Below are 14,621 nucleotides of genomic sequence, written 5' to 3'. Positions count from 1 at the left end.
CACACACACACACACACACACACACACATACTTCCCAAAGTCCGGTCTATGTGCCTCTCTATAACCCCACCAACAAAACTGTCTCACGTGGCTGTTTCCCCAAACAGGCTGTGTATGCTCTTTGAGGGCAGCTTTGTTCACTAGTATATCCCCATGCTGCCAGTCATATAAGTTTCCCAGTGAGTATTTTTTAAACGCCTTAATAAAGAACATATGTACACTTTAAACTAGAAATTCCAATCTAGAAAGTTACCCCAAAGAAATAACACAATGGAGATTTATTGCATAATTGTTCATAAGAGCAAGAAACCTGAGATCTTAATGCCCATCAACCAATTTAGTCAATCCCTATGTGACATGTCCATGCATGGAAAACAATGCTACAAAACATTTAATGACATGTAAGGGAGTTCAAATCAAAGACAAAGTATGTTATAAAATGGTCTAGACAAAATAATCCTGCCTTTGTAAAACAGATATGTTTATATGTGTAACTACACTAAAAAAAAAACTAAAAAAAACCTTACATTCTGCACCAAAATATTGACAGTGGTTTCCTTTGGATAACAGGATTTACAGTTAATATTTATTTTCTTCTTCAGGCTTTTCTCCACTTACATATTCTCCAGTAAATAGGCATGGCTTCTGAACACATTAAATGTTAATACAGACTACTTGTTAAGAGAGGCTCTGGAAAGGCAGTTAGTTACCTTCATGACGGAGGCGATCTCCTTCCACTGCTCTGGAGTTGGGTCTGTTCCAGTTGGGTTGTGTGCACAGGCATGGAGGACAAAGATGGAGAACTCAGGAGCATTCTGAGGAAAGGGAAGCTACATCAGCTTGGACACAAGCAGGACTCTCTTGCTTATCAACTGATCCAAAAACTTTTCCCTGCACCCTATGGTTCTGCTTGCTTTATCATCTCATCACCCACCTCCAGATCATTCAGGAAACCCTTGAGGTCAAGTCCTCTCTTCGTTGCATCCCAATAGTGATAGGACCGAATGTCTTTAAATCCAGCGGCAGTAAACACAGCATTATGATTCTCTGCAAGCAAAGGGGTAAAAATGTAAATGGTTTTATAATCACAGGAGGTGTAATTGTAAAGGACACAGGTCAACTTCCAGGGCCCTGGAATGTCCACTGGGTGACATTGAGGTGAGGAGTTAAGAATGGTTGTAACCAAAAACAAATTCAACCAGGCTTCTTCATGCTAAACTTACATCCTAATGGTTCCTATATAGCTACATTCTATGCCTCCTCTGGGAAGTTTTAACACACATGAAAACATAAGTCTACCAAGAGTCTTGGGAAAAAGTATTCCTAATGTGAATTTAAGCATCATATTACGCGTGTCCTGCCAAAATCCACTGCTGAAGCCATTCCTAAATGTCAGTTGATCCAGGGCTGGATTACATTTTCTGGGTAAACAGTGAGAATCATGAGGATAATTGCCCCTAGTTTCTTTGTTTCTCCTCTTAATACACCTAAAGAACTCACCCCAAGTTGGTGAGGATACATAGATAGGCGTGTCCTTGTTGTTTGTTCCATTGTACCATCGCGCTAAGAACTCAGCTCCGATTCGAAGTGCACCTGTTCCCCCCAAAGACTGCACACCTCCTACCTGAAAGAGAAGAAGCAGGGTCACTGGTTGACAATGGGGAAGTCAGAAAATATCGGGAAAAATACAGTAATGATGAGCATTTACTGTGTGCCTGCTCTATGCTAAGCCCTTAAATGTACTGTCTCATCACACCTCACACCTACATGAAGAAGATACTGTTATTTGCCCATGTTTACAAATGTGGAAATGGAGGCTGAGAACTGAAGCACATTGCTCAAAGTTACCAACTATGAGCATTAGGGCCAACTATGAGCATTAGGGAAGTCTGAAGTCTGACTCTGAGGGGAGCTTCCCTTCTGAATACAGAAGAAGAGAACATACCTAGGCCACATCAGAGTGTGCCCTGGAGGGCACACCCTCAATCCCTTTGATACCCATCCCAAGATAAAAACTGCCCTCCAGCAGAAGCCTGGAAAATAATGTTCCAGCTTGCCATTGACATCAATCTGAATACTGCTTTCTCCTTCCATAATGCAGGCTTAGGAATCCTTAGACATATATTCTAATGAAACAAAGGTGACGTGTGAATACTACTTTCTCTCCTTGAGCTTCATCTCATCTTAAAATGACCTCACAGGGGCAATAATGAAAGTCCTAAGTTTTACCATTTACCAAATACCTTCACATACGTTCTTTTTTTTATCCTTATACAATCCCATGAAATAAGTTCTAGATCCCAAATTTACATGAGGAAACTGATTCAGAGAAGTGGCTTGCCAAAGAAGACACAGGTGGTGAGTAGCAGAGCTGGACATCAACCCAGGTCTTCTCACTCTAGTCACTAAGCCATTGTTGTTCTGCCTCTATATCTTTGATTTTGCCCTTTCATGATTTAAACAAGGTTTTGGCATAACTCTTTCAGTAGAGAAATGTTATAAATTACATGTTGCTTACTATGTCTATAGGATTAAGGAGAAAGAAAGGAAAAGAGTACATGGAAAAGCCTATCTAAATAAAAGGAAGGACACATATCAACCTAAAAACAGTGGCAACCTCTGTGGAGGGGCCTCGGCTATGGAGAATAGTGGTCTAAGGGATGTGGCCTAACCTGTAAGTTGTCTTTTAAAAATAAAAATGTCTTCATGTATTATTTGTAAAATTTTTAAATAATTTTTTTTTAAATATATGGTGGTGTCTAGGATCTGCTCTAAAATAATTCAGCTTTGGCAGGGCAGTGGGAGGTATACAAGATTGACCAAATACAAACCATTGTTGAAGCTAGGTGATGGATGCATGGAGGTTTGCTCATTACACTGTTTTATCTATTGTTGTAGATATTTGAAATTTTCTACGATAAAATGGTTTAAAAAGCCCAGCTGGTGTGGCTCCATGGTTGAGCATCAAACTATGAACCAGGAGTTGACGGTTTGATTCCTGGTCAGGGCACATGCCCAGGTTGTGGGCTCAATCCCCAGTAGGGGGTGTGCAGGAGGTAGCCGATCAATGATCCTCTCTCATCACTGATATTTCTATCTCTCTTTCTCTCCCTTCCTCTCTGAAATCAATAAAAATATTTTTTAAAAAAAGAAAATATGAAATGCACTAGACTAAGGCGGAGGGCTATGTTCCACAAGTAATAGCCCCAAGTCTTACAGCATTAAGTGATCAATAATGGGGAGTGTTGGGCAAAGGAACAAGTGTCTGCCCAACATAGTTAATAAATGTGTAAGAATGTACAGTCTTAGGAGAAGAAACTCCCCAACACAGAATCTCTGCTTTCATTTGTTAACAGAATTCCAACTATCAACAGCACCTCAGAAAGAATTCCCAGTTGCCAAAATTCCCCACTTTCAAACTTTATCAAGACACTCCTCTCCCTCTATGGAAACACTGGATTGTCAGAGCAGTGTCTCAATGCCACCCATAATCTCTAAACTCTTCCATTTCTACCCGTATTACCCTTCAGTTCCTTGAAGTGAGTCACCCTAATTAAGTTAATTACTTGCCTAATCACCGACCTGGAGCCTCACTGCCTTCTGATACACATAATAATGTGCCCTTGTGTAACCTTCACTAGACCCTGCAGTCCTGTTTATCAGAGCATATGGGTAACAGCATGTGGGGATAAATCAGGTGTCTCCAAGATGTGGTCCCTTCCACTCATGAGGGCGCACTAGACAATGGCCCAGGGGAGCGATAAGGGCCGCTGGTTTAAATTGCATAATATCTAACTGAGCTATTGCAAAAACCTGAGCTCTTTCCCTTTGTACGCACCCAGCCAAGTTTATCTTCTTCCAACACTTTTATTGGGTAACTCCTCTGCTCAAACCTTCAGGTGGCTTCCCCTGCCAGGGCTGCTAAAACCAGCCTGCCTGATCAGATAGGTCTCTTTACATATAGGCCTGCTTACCTCTTACCTCTGGCCCTGAACTTTCACTACTTCAGACAAATACCTTCCCTCTGTACCTTGTGGTTCTCAATCCGGCTGTACTTTGGAATCACCTAGAGGGCTATTAAAAATATGCCCGTTGCCTGGCTGGCATGGCTCAGTAGTTGAACACCAACCTATGAACCAGGAAGTCACGGTCCAATTACTGGTCAGTGCATATGCTTGGGTTGCGGGATCAATCCCCAGTGTGGGATGTGCAGGAGGCAGCTGATCGAAGATTCTCTCTCATCATTGATATTTCTATCTCTCTCTCCCTCTCCTCTCTGAAATCAATAAAAATATACTGTATTTTTTTTTTAAATTTGTTTTAAATGCCCATGAAGGGAAGGTAGTAAAAGGGCAGGATAGGGTGGTACCCTCCAAGATTCTGATTTAACTGGCCTGGTGTTGGGTCCAGCCTCAGTATATTTTTAAAAACTCCCCAGGTTATACTAACGTAGCCAGTGTTGAAAACCAGTGTTGTAGTCTCATTTCCCAAGGTTCAGTGGAAGTCTCATCTTCGGCCATCACCAGCCTCCTTCTTCTCTGAATCCCTACAACACTGGGAATCTCCACAAAACCACTTCCTGCCACATAGAGCCTCTCTCACTGGCTGCTTCCAAATGTGCTCCTCTTCCCAGGGTCTCTAGTTATACACAGACTATGTACCAGGAAGCACTGAAATGCGAGAAGCTGAGACCAAGGCTAGAAGAATAAAAGGATACAGTAAAAGTGACAGGAACTTCAGAGTGCATCTAGACTAGTGGTTCTTGAACTTTTGGGGGCCACAGACTCCTTTCGAAAATCTGATAAAAGCCTTATGAGACCAGGAGCCACAAACTAGTCTTTTGGTAACACGTAGATGAGTCATAGGGGCCAGAGGGGTAAGTGATTTGCCTATGGTCAAAAAGAGTGGCAGAGCTGGATCCAGACCCTAGTCTTTTGATAAATCCATTAAATTCCCTTAGCTTGGCATTTCCTCTGACTGCTTCAAACCCAGTAGCTGAAATCTGATATCAATTGGGCAAAAGTGAACCATTGAAGAAGCTGTACTTTATACAAAAGCACGTTATTTGCAGCATTTCCTCTGACTGCTTCAAACCCAGTAGCTGAAATGTGATAATCAACTGGGCAAAAGTGAACCATTGAAGAAGCTGTGCTTTATACAAAAGCACGTTATTTGCTCTATCAGGTTCCTGAGGTCACACTACTTAAACCCTGATTCATCGACAGTTCAATAGACATAACACCTAACATTTTAAAACAACTTGAATTTTCAACCTCTTTTTCACCTTCACAGTTCCTAAAGAGAAAATATATATCCTCATCCAAAAACTCACCCGCTTCTCCTGGATTGCTGGGCTGTCATCCCCGAGGGCAAGGCAGGAAGCATGGGTCCGGAACTCCGGTAGGCCCAGGATTGGCAGATACTCGTGGTTTAGGTTACTGTCGTTAGCAATCTTCTGCTCCACCTTTCTCACTACAGGCAAAACCCAGGGCTGGGAGTCATCCGTGCGATAAGCTAGAACATGGGAAAGAGTTACATAAGGAACTTATATGAGGCTTTGTCCAAATAAGAGTTTGGAACTATGAACAGGGAAAATTCTATCACCATTTGATCAAAACAAACTAAAGTTCAGGAAGTGACTGCCTGCTTTGGGCCAAGCACTGGGCTAGGTGCTGGGCAAATAGAAAGACAGACATGGTTCCTATCCTTACAGAACTTATAGTTCTTAAATTTATGATCACCGAAAAATAGAATGTTAAAATAAAACTGGGACATCAGAGCCTGATGGAGTGAGAGAATGCATGTGAAAGCACTCAGCGAACTAAAATGATATATCTTACAAATGCTATGTCAGTATTACTAGTGCACTGAGGTCTCTATAGCCATTGACCCACCAATCTGCTTCCTTCTGTATCGCCCCAAGAGACTTCCAGAAAAAGGCTAGATGCTACTTCAGATGAAAGCTGCACCTTCAAACATAAACATGCAGAGAGAGGGGTGTGAAAGGAGACCCACCTCCTCCTCTTGTCCCATATGAACAGAAATGGGACAAATGACAAGCAAATGCCCTGTGACTGAAGATTCCAAAAACTGGTTACACAATCACTCAACAGCCCACTGAAACACATCTGTGTCCTCTCTCTGTGTTCTGACATCATTCAGTGTTTACCATTTTAACTGTCCCTCCCACTTCATGTGCTTCACACTTTTATTGATCTAAATGCATCTATTTCATAACCTTTAATCTTGCTTACAATCAAATTTCTAAGCACTTCTACACTAAAAGTATTTTTTGTCCACTTTGAGTTATCCTATAACTGATCCCCTCCCCCCCTTTTATACTACCCTATGCTTATTTGGGGATTATGGCTTTAGAGGGCAGCTGTTCTGGCTTGCACCCAAGCCAGTGATCTCTCTGAGTAGGATTCCTGCTGGGGCCATTTGCCTCTCTGCTTGAATGTTTAGGTCTCCAACAAGCCTATACTTTTGCAAGTGATTTTGAAACTGAAAATTTTAGAGTAGTTCTGATTAACTTGGTTGATTTCTGCCCAATATTAATCCCTAACTTTTTTTAAAAATCACTTTGTGGGGTGGTTGATATTATTTACTGAACAACACATGTTGATTGTAGAAAATTTAGAAAAGCCCAGAAAGTAAATAATAAACATTATGATTAACATGTAATCCCAGCACTCAAAGATAAGGAGTATGAAAATTTTGGTATACAACCTTATAAGCTTTATTTTACATGATTATATTCTTTTATAAAACATGAATCAGATTGTATATAGAATTTTCAATGTGCTTTTTTCCACTTATCAAAAAACTAATTGTCATTAACTATTCTTCTAATAGGTGATATATTCACATGCCCTCATCCCATCTTTATCCTCCATTTAACCTAGTTCCAAATACTCTCACTCCATGAATAAACTGTTCTTAATTTCTTTTTGTAGAAAAGAAAAAAAAGTTTCTTTTTTCCAGAACTTCCCTATGCACACACAAGGAAATACAGCTATGTCCCCCCTCTTTTCACACAAAAGGTAACATATACCATAATATACAGTTTTGTTTCTTGCTTTTTCCACTTGAAGATCTTTTTATACCTGTGCATACAATGTTTTTGTTCTTTTCTACAGCACAAAACTGATGAGTGTACCATAATTTGTTTTGCCGGTCTCTTGTTGATGAACATTTGAGTTGTTTCCAATCTTTGGCTATTACAAAACTTCAGTGAACAACCTTGTACATACGTCATCTTACACGTGTGCAAATATATCTGTTAGATGCAAGGTTGAAATGGTAAAGTGGGCTGAGAAATATGTGCATTTGTTGTTTTTGACAGGCATGTCCAAATTGTCCTCCATCAGAATGTCATCAGTTTACATTCCTACCATCAACATATAAGACTGTCTGCTTCCCCACACAGCCTCACCGAGTGGTGTGTTTTTTTTTGCCAATGTGAGAATGCAAATAGAATCTCAGAGTAGTTTTAATTTGCATATCTCTTATTATAAAGGCAAGTGGGCATTTTTCAAATATATATGAGCAATTTACAGCACAATTTTAGTGGCTAGACAATATTTGTAAATTGTATGTTTTAAATAAATAAAATGAGATAAAGAAAAAGCCACAGTACTATTGCTCTTACCAGTATTGTATACTCTGTGCAACTCTTAAGAAATACTTAATGCAACTGGTGTCAGGGAGGTAGTGTGTCTATATTGTGACAAAAGAGAAATTGGCCAATTTAAACCTCCCTTTCCTTCTTCATTGCTGTTTCCCCAGGTTCAGTTCCAGATGTATTCCCAATGTCTCACCTAAATGGCCTAATGAGGCAGAACTGCAGATTCCTCTTGGGTGATTGGAGCATTATCAACAACCACTGTTCCTGCTGCCCAAGGGATTTTATTCCTGTTTCTGGACTAATAAGTTTCTCACCCATTTTTTTATTCTCTCATTCATCTTACAAGGATGTACTGAATCTATCATGGACCAGGCATTGACTAGAAGTAGCTACACAAAGATGGATAAGATAAAATAAAACACTGCTCTCTAGAAAACATAGAGCATAGAGCCATTAATTCTCCTGTGAGGGGTCAGGGGAGATTGTGCAGACAATGAGGTATGAAAGGGTGTAAAAGATAAAGAAAGACAAGCATTCCGCACAGAGAGAACACTGGCAAAGTCCAAAAGGCTTGGAGAGATGTTTTGGAGGATCTGCATTTTCATGATTGGAATGGAGGATCCATGGAGGGATACCAACGAGTGGTTCAAAGAGTCTTGGAGTCTCTTCTAGAAGGAACTTCATTTCACTGGGCAAACCACTGAAAGCATTTAAGCAAGAGAGTGACATGGAGCCCTAGCTGGTTTGGCTCAGTGGTTGTAGCATCAGCCTGCGGACTGAGGGGTCCCAGGTTCGGTCCCGGTCAAGGGGGCACATGCCCAGGTTGTGGGCTTGGTCCCCGGTATGGGACATGCAGGAGGCAGCCCATTAATGATTCTCTCTCATCACTGATGTTTCTCTCTCTCTCTCTCTCTCCCTCTCCCTTCCTCTCTGAAATTAATAAAAATATATTTTTAAAAAAGAGAGAGACAGAGAGAGAGTGACATGGACAGCTGTAATAGGATCATTTGACTGACATGATAGAAAATAACTGGAGAGGAGGATGGAGGCAGATAATCAAGCCAGGAGGTTACTGCAATAATCCCAAAGGAAAATAATGAGGTCTTGAATTAAGGAGCAGCAGAAGGGATAAAGAAAAGGAGAGATAATTAAAAAAAGATTTATGAGGTAAAAAAGACAGAAGGTAACAACCTGTAGAGAGCGAGCCTGGGAAGGCACATGGGCATTTCTTTAATTATTGTCAGCTGAATCCAGTGGTGTTGGCAAAGCCACGTCCTGGAAACATGCTTTGCCAGAGGCAGGAGTGTTGTCAGCTTGACCTTCAGCCCAGGTGCCAGGGGGTGGGTTTTGTTATTTAAATCCAGCCAAGCACCAGGAATGAATACTACTCGGGCCCATCCAAGAATGAACATAATCTCCTTTGTCTTAACTTTTAGTAAAACTTCCTGGTTTTTGCTGTATAAAATAAACACGCTGTATTGGCTCTGGGTCCCTGTCTCTCCATCAGAGGACAGGGGTCCCACCGGCCCCAGCTTTTTCCTTCCATCTCTGTGTCTGTCTCTTTCTTTCATTTTCTCAATCCCCAGCAGCCCCTACTCAGGAACCAGACCGCTCTCTAGCCATGCTGGACGTGGAGAAAAGAGAAATATTTACAGTAACCAAGTAAATAGATATAGGATCCAGGAAAGGGTCCCTGATGACTCCAAAGTCTCTCTCTAGGGATAATGATTGAATCTATTATCTGGTGGAGTTGACCAAGATATAGAACATATGGGGAAGAAAAAAAAGAAAAGGTTGAGGGGAAGGTGAAAATGATGAGTTGTGTTTTAAACATGTTGCATTTGAGGTGGTTGTAGGATAGACTCAGCAAACTATAGCAAATGTGGGTCTGGTTTTCAGGGAAGTTCAGGATATAAAGAAGCCAAAGCCATTGTAATAACAAGGACCTACTGAATACTTAGCACATACGAGGGACCATGCTAAATGCTTTACTTCTTTTTACTCTCAATTCTTGTAACAACTCACAATATAGATACTGTGATCCCTATTTTAGGGGTCTAGAAACTGAGACCAGAAAAGCTAAATAAATTTTCCAAGATCACAAGGTCTGTAAGAACCAGACTGTCATACTTAATCCATGTGTCTTTTTTAAGAATAACAGATGTATAGAAAAAGCCCAAAGCAAGCAGGTCCCAGAGGACTGTGCGAGTGGCCTTTTTATCAGCATGCTCCCACTTCCATGCAGCATTGCTGTTATCCCTGGGTAGAAACCCTTTTAGAGGAGTCACACAGGTTTCAGGTGAGTCCAGCAGTCTTGCTTTCCAGATGAAAAGGAACAAAATAGAGAACTAAAAGATGAAACCATCACCTCTCCTCCTCCTAAGATTTCCACTTCCTTTACCCATTTCCACTCAAGAGCCGATGCAGATATGCCTCTAAGGCCCTTCTCCCACAAAGGTTCTGGGGAAAGGGCCAGGGGTACTCAGAAACACCTAATATAGCACATCTGTCCAATAATTTTATCTGAAGATGCCAGAACCCACATTAAAAATGACAACAAATATTAAAGTCAGTACAGTTTGGAACAAAAGAAAGCTAAGTTTACATGACAAACGGAATGGAGTCCATGAAGAAATGTCTTGCTTCAGGCTGGACCCATGTCTCCGCAGCCTAAAGCCATTTGTCTGAAACCTTGAGAAGCAGTAAAACTGTCAACTCAGAAAGCATCATACTGATCAGTGGAAAATGCTCTAACTATAAGGAAATTATGCAAATTGTCATAGCAAAAAGAAACTCTCTGGAGAAATAATCTGCAAGTAGCAACTAGCTAATGAGATTATGGTTGCAATTTATTCAAAACATGTCCAACATTACTAGAACTTGAGCTGGATAACCACCATTGGGCTTTAGCTTAACTTGGAGGAAAAAGAGTTAAGTGACTCAAAATCAGTGACTAATTACATTTCCTTCACAAAGAAGATATTGTGGGATGAGTATACAGCTAGGACATACAAAGGCTGAAAAGAGACTTCTTATTCTACTTTACTTTATTTAGACCCTTATCATCCACACCTGTCATCCACAAAAAAGACAGGTCACAGTAATCATCAAAAATAACATTTATATAACACTTTATTTACATATCACATTTCATCGTTATTCATTTAATCCTCAGTCAATGGAAGAGGCCAGTAACATTATTATCCTAACCTATAGTCAGGAAATGTGCTAGTGAATCTTAAGAGTAGAATTTTAGAGAAAGGGCATTCTGCCCTGCCTCCTCATTTCACCAACTAAGTCTGTTAAATAACCCATCCAAGGTCATGCCACTGAATCCGTACCCAAGTCTCCTGGCTCTTCCCACTACAGTGCACTGACTGCCTCTGGAGCACCTGAAAGTACCCAAAACAGAGGAAGGAGCAGAGACCCAGGAGTGTGAGAGACCTGGCCTAGAATCCCAGCTCCACACCACCAATGGCCATATAACTTGCCTGCTTCATCAGTAATAGTAACGACCCTCCAGAGTCATTGTAAGCATGAAATTAGATTAAATGCAAAAATCATCCTATATAATAAAAGCCCAGTGACCATAACGGCGTAAAACCAGAACAACCACTCGACCAGTAGCTATGAGGTGCACTGACCACCTCTCGGTCCCTCCCCGCCCCACCCCCGGCCCACAGGCTCCGATTGCTGGATGGCGAACGATTGCTGGATGGCGAATGATTGCTGGATGGCGAACGGGGAACCGTGGTAGGTTGCAGCAGGGTGGGACTGAGGACTGGTGAGGGGAACCAGGTGGGTGGCGGCGGTGGGGTGGGACTGGGGACTGGTGAGCAGGTGGAAGATGGCCCTCATCACAGGCTAGGTCTAGGGACCCTACCCGTGCACTTTTTCGTGCACTGGGCCTCTAGTTTGCTCATAATAAGGAGGTGAAGTTCCTGGGTTCCTGGAAAACATGACAAAGGCACTGTCACAGTTGAAGTGAACTTCTGAGCTGCAGACTATGCATCTGAGCTAATCACAACTGGTCTGGGCTGGGAGGGTGCTTTTTCTCTGCACGAGCACTTTACTTCTGAACCAATGCCAGGAACTTGCATTTTGCAGTTCTTGAACTGAACATTTTTATTCAACATTTTTTGTGACCCACCCAAAGAAATGCCAAAACAATAACAGCAATAGCTAATCCTTACATAACTCCTACTTATGTGCCAGAAACTGTTCTGTGTACTTTAGATGTATGTAATCCTCATAAAAACCCTGTAAGACAATTCAAAGGTAACTGAATCAATAAAATCTGAGGTTTTAAAATATATATTTAGATCAACATCAATATTAGTTCATCACCATATATCTGGCCCTAAGAAATACTTGGAAGTTTGGATTGGATTTAAATAAGAGGGTGAATGGTACCCACTTTAATTCAATTCAAGGCAATCTTTCGATGTTTCTCCCACTCTGCTGCCTGCTAGAAATATCACTTTTCATTTTGTGGATGAAACTACGTAGTATTGATTTAAAAATGCTTTCTTATGAAAAATGTCAAACATATACAAAAATTCAAGAATAACATAATGGATGCCCATGTACCCATTTCCCAGCTTCAACAAATTACCAGCTTCAACAAACCCTCACTTTTTAATGGCTTTTTCTTACCCTCCCCCATAATCTTTGGTGAAGTCTTTTTAACAGGTCATATGCACAGACATAAACAGTCACAATGGGAAGCCTGATTCTGAACCGCCTTCCTGCCACCCTCTGCTACAAAACAGTCCAACTGTCTGTTTCTAAAAGTTTTACTCCTTTGCCCACCCGGTGTGGCTCAGTGGTTGAGCATCAACCTATGAACCAGGAGGTCACGGTTTGATTCCCACGCATGGTCAGTGTTAGGTTTGATTGAGCAATTGAATTGATACCCCTCCCCCAGGAACTGGCATTTCAGATCATTGCACTATGGACAGTCCCTTTGCTGAAGACATTTCACTTGCGGTGACCACATTCCATTATCCCCCTCCGGGTATGCATAAAGAGGTCTCCACCCAGAAAAAGCCCCTTTAAAAGCTGCTGACTCTGTCACTGGGTGGTGGAGGCATCCAGGCTCAGCCACCTGGTGTGAGGATGACTGAATAAATGAATAAATTCATAATCCCTTACCACTCTGACCTCCTGTGTTCCTCCTTCAGGACCTAACAGTCAGAGTACATGCCCAGGTTGTGGGTTCCACCCCAGAGGGGGGCCTGCTAGAGGCAGCCGATCAATGATTCTCTCTCACCTTTGATGTTTCCATCTCTCCCTCTCCCTTCTCCCTTCCTCTCTGAAATATATATATATAAATTTTACTCCTTTTAGTAAAGTCTGTTCCCTAGCATAGAACATCACCCTATTCATTTTCTTCTTCCTGGCTGGACTCTGTATGTGGTCCAGAAAGTGTGTGGAGTTTCAAACATCCAAACGACAGTTGATAGAAATAAAAATTTCACCAGAGAAGATTAAAGTTAAAGGAATTTAAGAGGCACTTAAAGTCCAAATCTTTTTCTTGGCAGAAGAAGAAAACTGAGGCCCATGCTCTAAACTGTTCAAGGTCCAAGAAATACAAGCAAGAAAGGAAGGCAAGGATGTGTAGAAAATGAGTTTCTAATGCCTTTCCACCCTCTCTACTCCTTTCCTACCACTTCTAAACGGCTGGAACATTCTTCCCAGGTCCCCCCAGGGAGCATTAACCTGCCACAGAAGCATTTCCCATCTCTTTTATCTCACTTAACACCTACTTCTTGAAGGCAAAACAAAGCCCGTCTTCAACACCCCCTACACACACACACACACACACACACACACACACACACACACACACGGCTTGGGAAAGTACCTGACTGATACCTGGTAGCCACTCACATATTTACCGGCTCAGAACAAAGCTCCCCAGGGCTGAGTTCTCCCTTGTCCATTTCCCATCTACAGGACTCCAAGCCTAGCAGGCTTCCTATCTTACCCTCTCTCCCTACAATCTCTGGCCGCCCACTTCTTACGAAGTGAAGAATGTAGTATAAAGAACACGGAACGGCCCTAGCTGATTTGGCTCAATGGATGGAGCCTCAGCCTGCGGACTGAAGGGTCCCGGGTTCGATTCTGGCCAGGGGCACATGCCTGGGTTGCGGGCTCGATCCCCAGTAGGGGGCGTGCAGGAGGCAGCCGATCGGTGATTCTCTCTCATCATTGATGTTCCTATCTCTCTCTCCCTCTCCTTTTTTTTTTTTTTTTTTTTTTTAAAGAACACGGAACGGGGATTGGGACAACTGCGCTAGTGTCCTGGCCGCTACATCTATTCTGTGTGACCTTGGACAGACACATCTCCCTTTGCCAGGGGCTCCTATACCCATGTGTAAAATAAGCAGGTTGAACTAAGCCTCCATGATCTTGCCCCTCCGCGGCCCCTACCCCAGTGCCAAGCTGGCCTCCGCCCTTCCCTCCCACAGTCCCCACAGCCCCGGTTAGGTCCGCTCCGCTCCCCGGGCAACTCACGCGCCTGGGCACGGCATCTTTACCTCCCACTCCCAGGTTGACCTTGCGGGGGTCCGGATCCTCCCGGAAGTCGGCAGTGAGCTTAAAGACCAGGACCGGCGGGGCCTGCGGAACTTCGGCAAACACTGACGGAGGCGCCATGGCGAGAGAGCTGGAGTCCGTGAGGCTGGAGCCGCTCGGTCTGGTTCAGCCGCGCCGGCTGGAGGAGACTCTCACCTTCAACTAGCCAGCGGGGCGGGCCCGCGACCTCCAATGGTCGAGCCGCGTCCGGAGCTTGGCAACGCGGTTAGCCAATCGCCAGCTTCTGACGCACAAGACGTTATCAGCCAATCCAAGAAGAGAATCTGATAGGCGGCATAATACCACCAATGCAATGGACTACGTCTGAGCTGGGGGCGTGGCGTATATTGATTGGCAGAGCGTGGTCCTATCGCTGAGGCCATTTTCCGGGCGTCCGAGGACGGTGGGGCGGAGC

The 14,621-nt window shown here is 42.8% G+C and overlaps 1 protein-coding gene across 1 annotated transcript in view; it reads right to left on the bottom strand.

Moving 5' to 3' along the window:
• GOT1 (glutamic-oxaloacetic transaminase 1, soluble) overlaps positions 1-14,383 on the bottom strand; it is a 20,294-nt gene extending 5,911 nt beyond the window's left edge. Inside the window, exons 1-5 of the mRNA XM_005885369.2 lie at positions 14,170-14,383; positions 5,333-5,514; positions 1,501-1,624; positions 935-1,047; positions 711-815 (exon numbers count right to left, since the gene is read on the bottom strand). Coding sequence (XP_005885431.1) covers positions 711-815; positions 935-1,047; positions 1,501-1,624; positions 5,333-5,514; positions 14,170-14,287 — 642 coding nt within the window. The 5' untranslated portion in view covers positions 14,288-14,383. The remainder of the gene's footprint in view (positions 1-710; positions 816-934; positions 1,048-1,500; positions 1,625-5,332; positions 5,515-14,169) is intronic.
• Positions 14,384-14,621: the final 238 nt, after the last annotated feature.

This window comes from Myotis brandtii, unplaced genomic scaffold (genome assembly GCF_000412655.1).
Source record: "Myotis brandtii unplaced genomic scaffold, ASM41265v1 scaffold902, whole genome shotgun sequence".
In the NCBI taxonomy this organism is placed as follows: Eukaryota; Metazoa; Chordata; class Mammalia; order Chiroptera; family Vespertilionidae; genus Myotis; species Myotis brandtii.
This window is presented reverse-complemented; position numbering and strand designations above follow the sequence as displayed.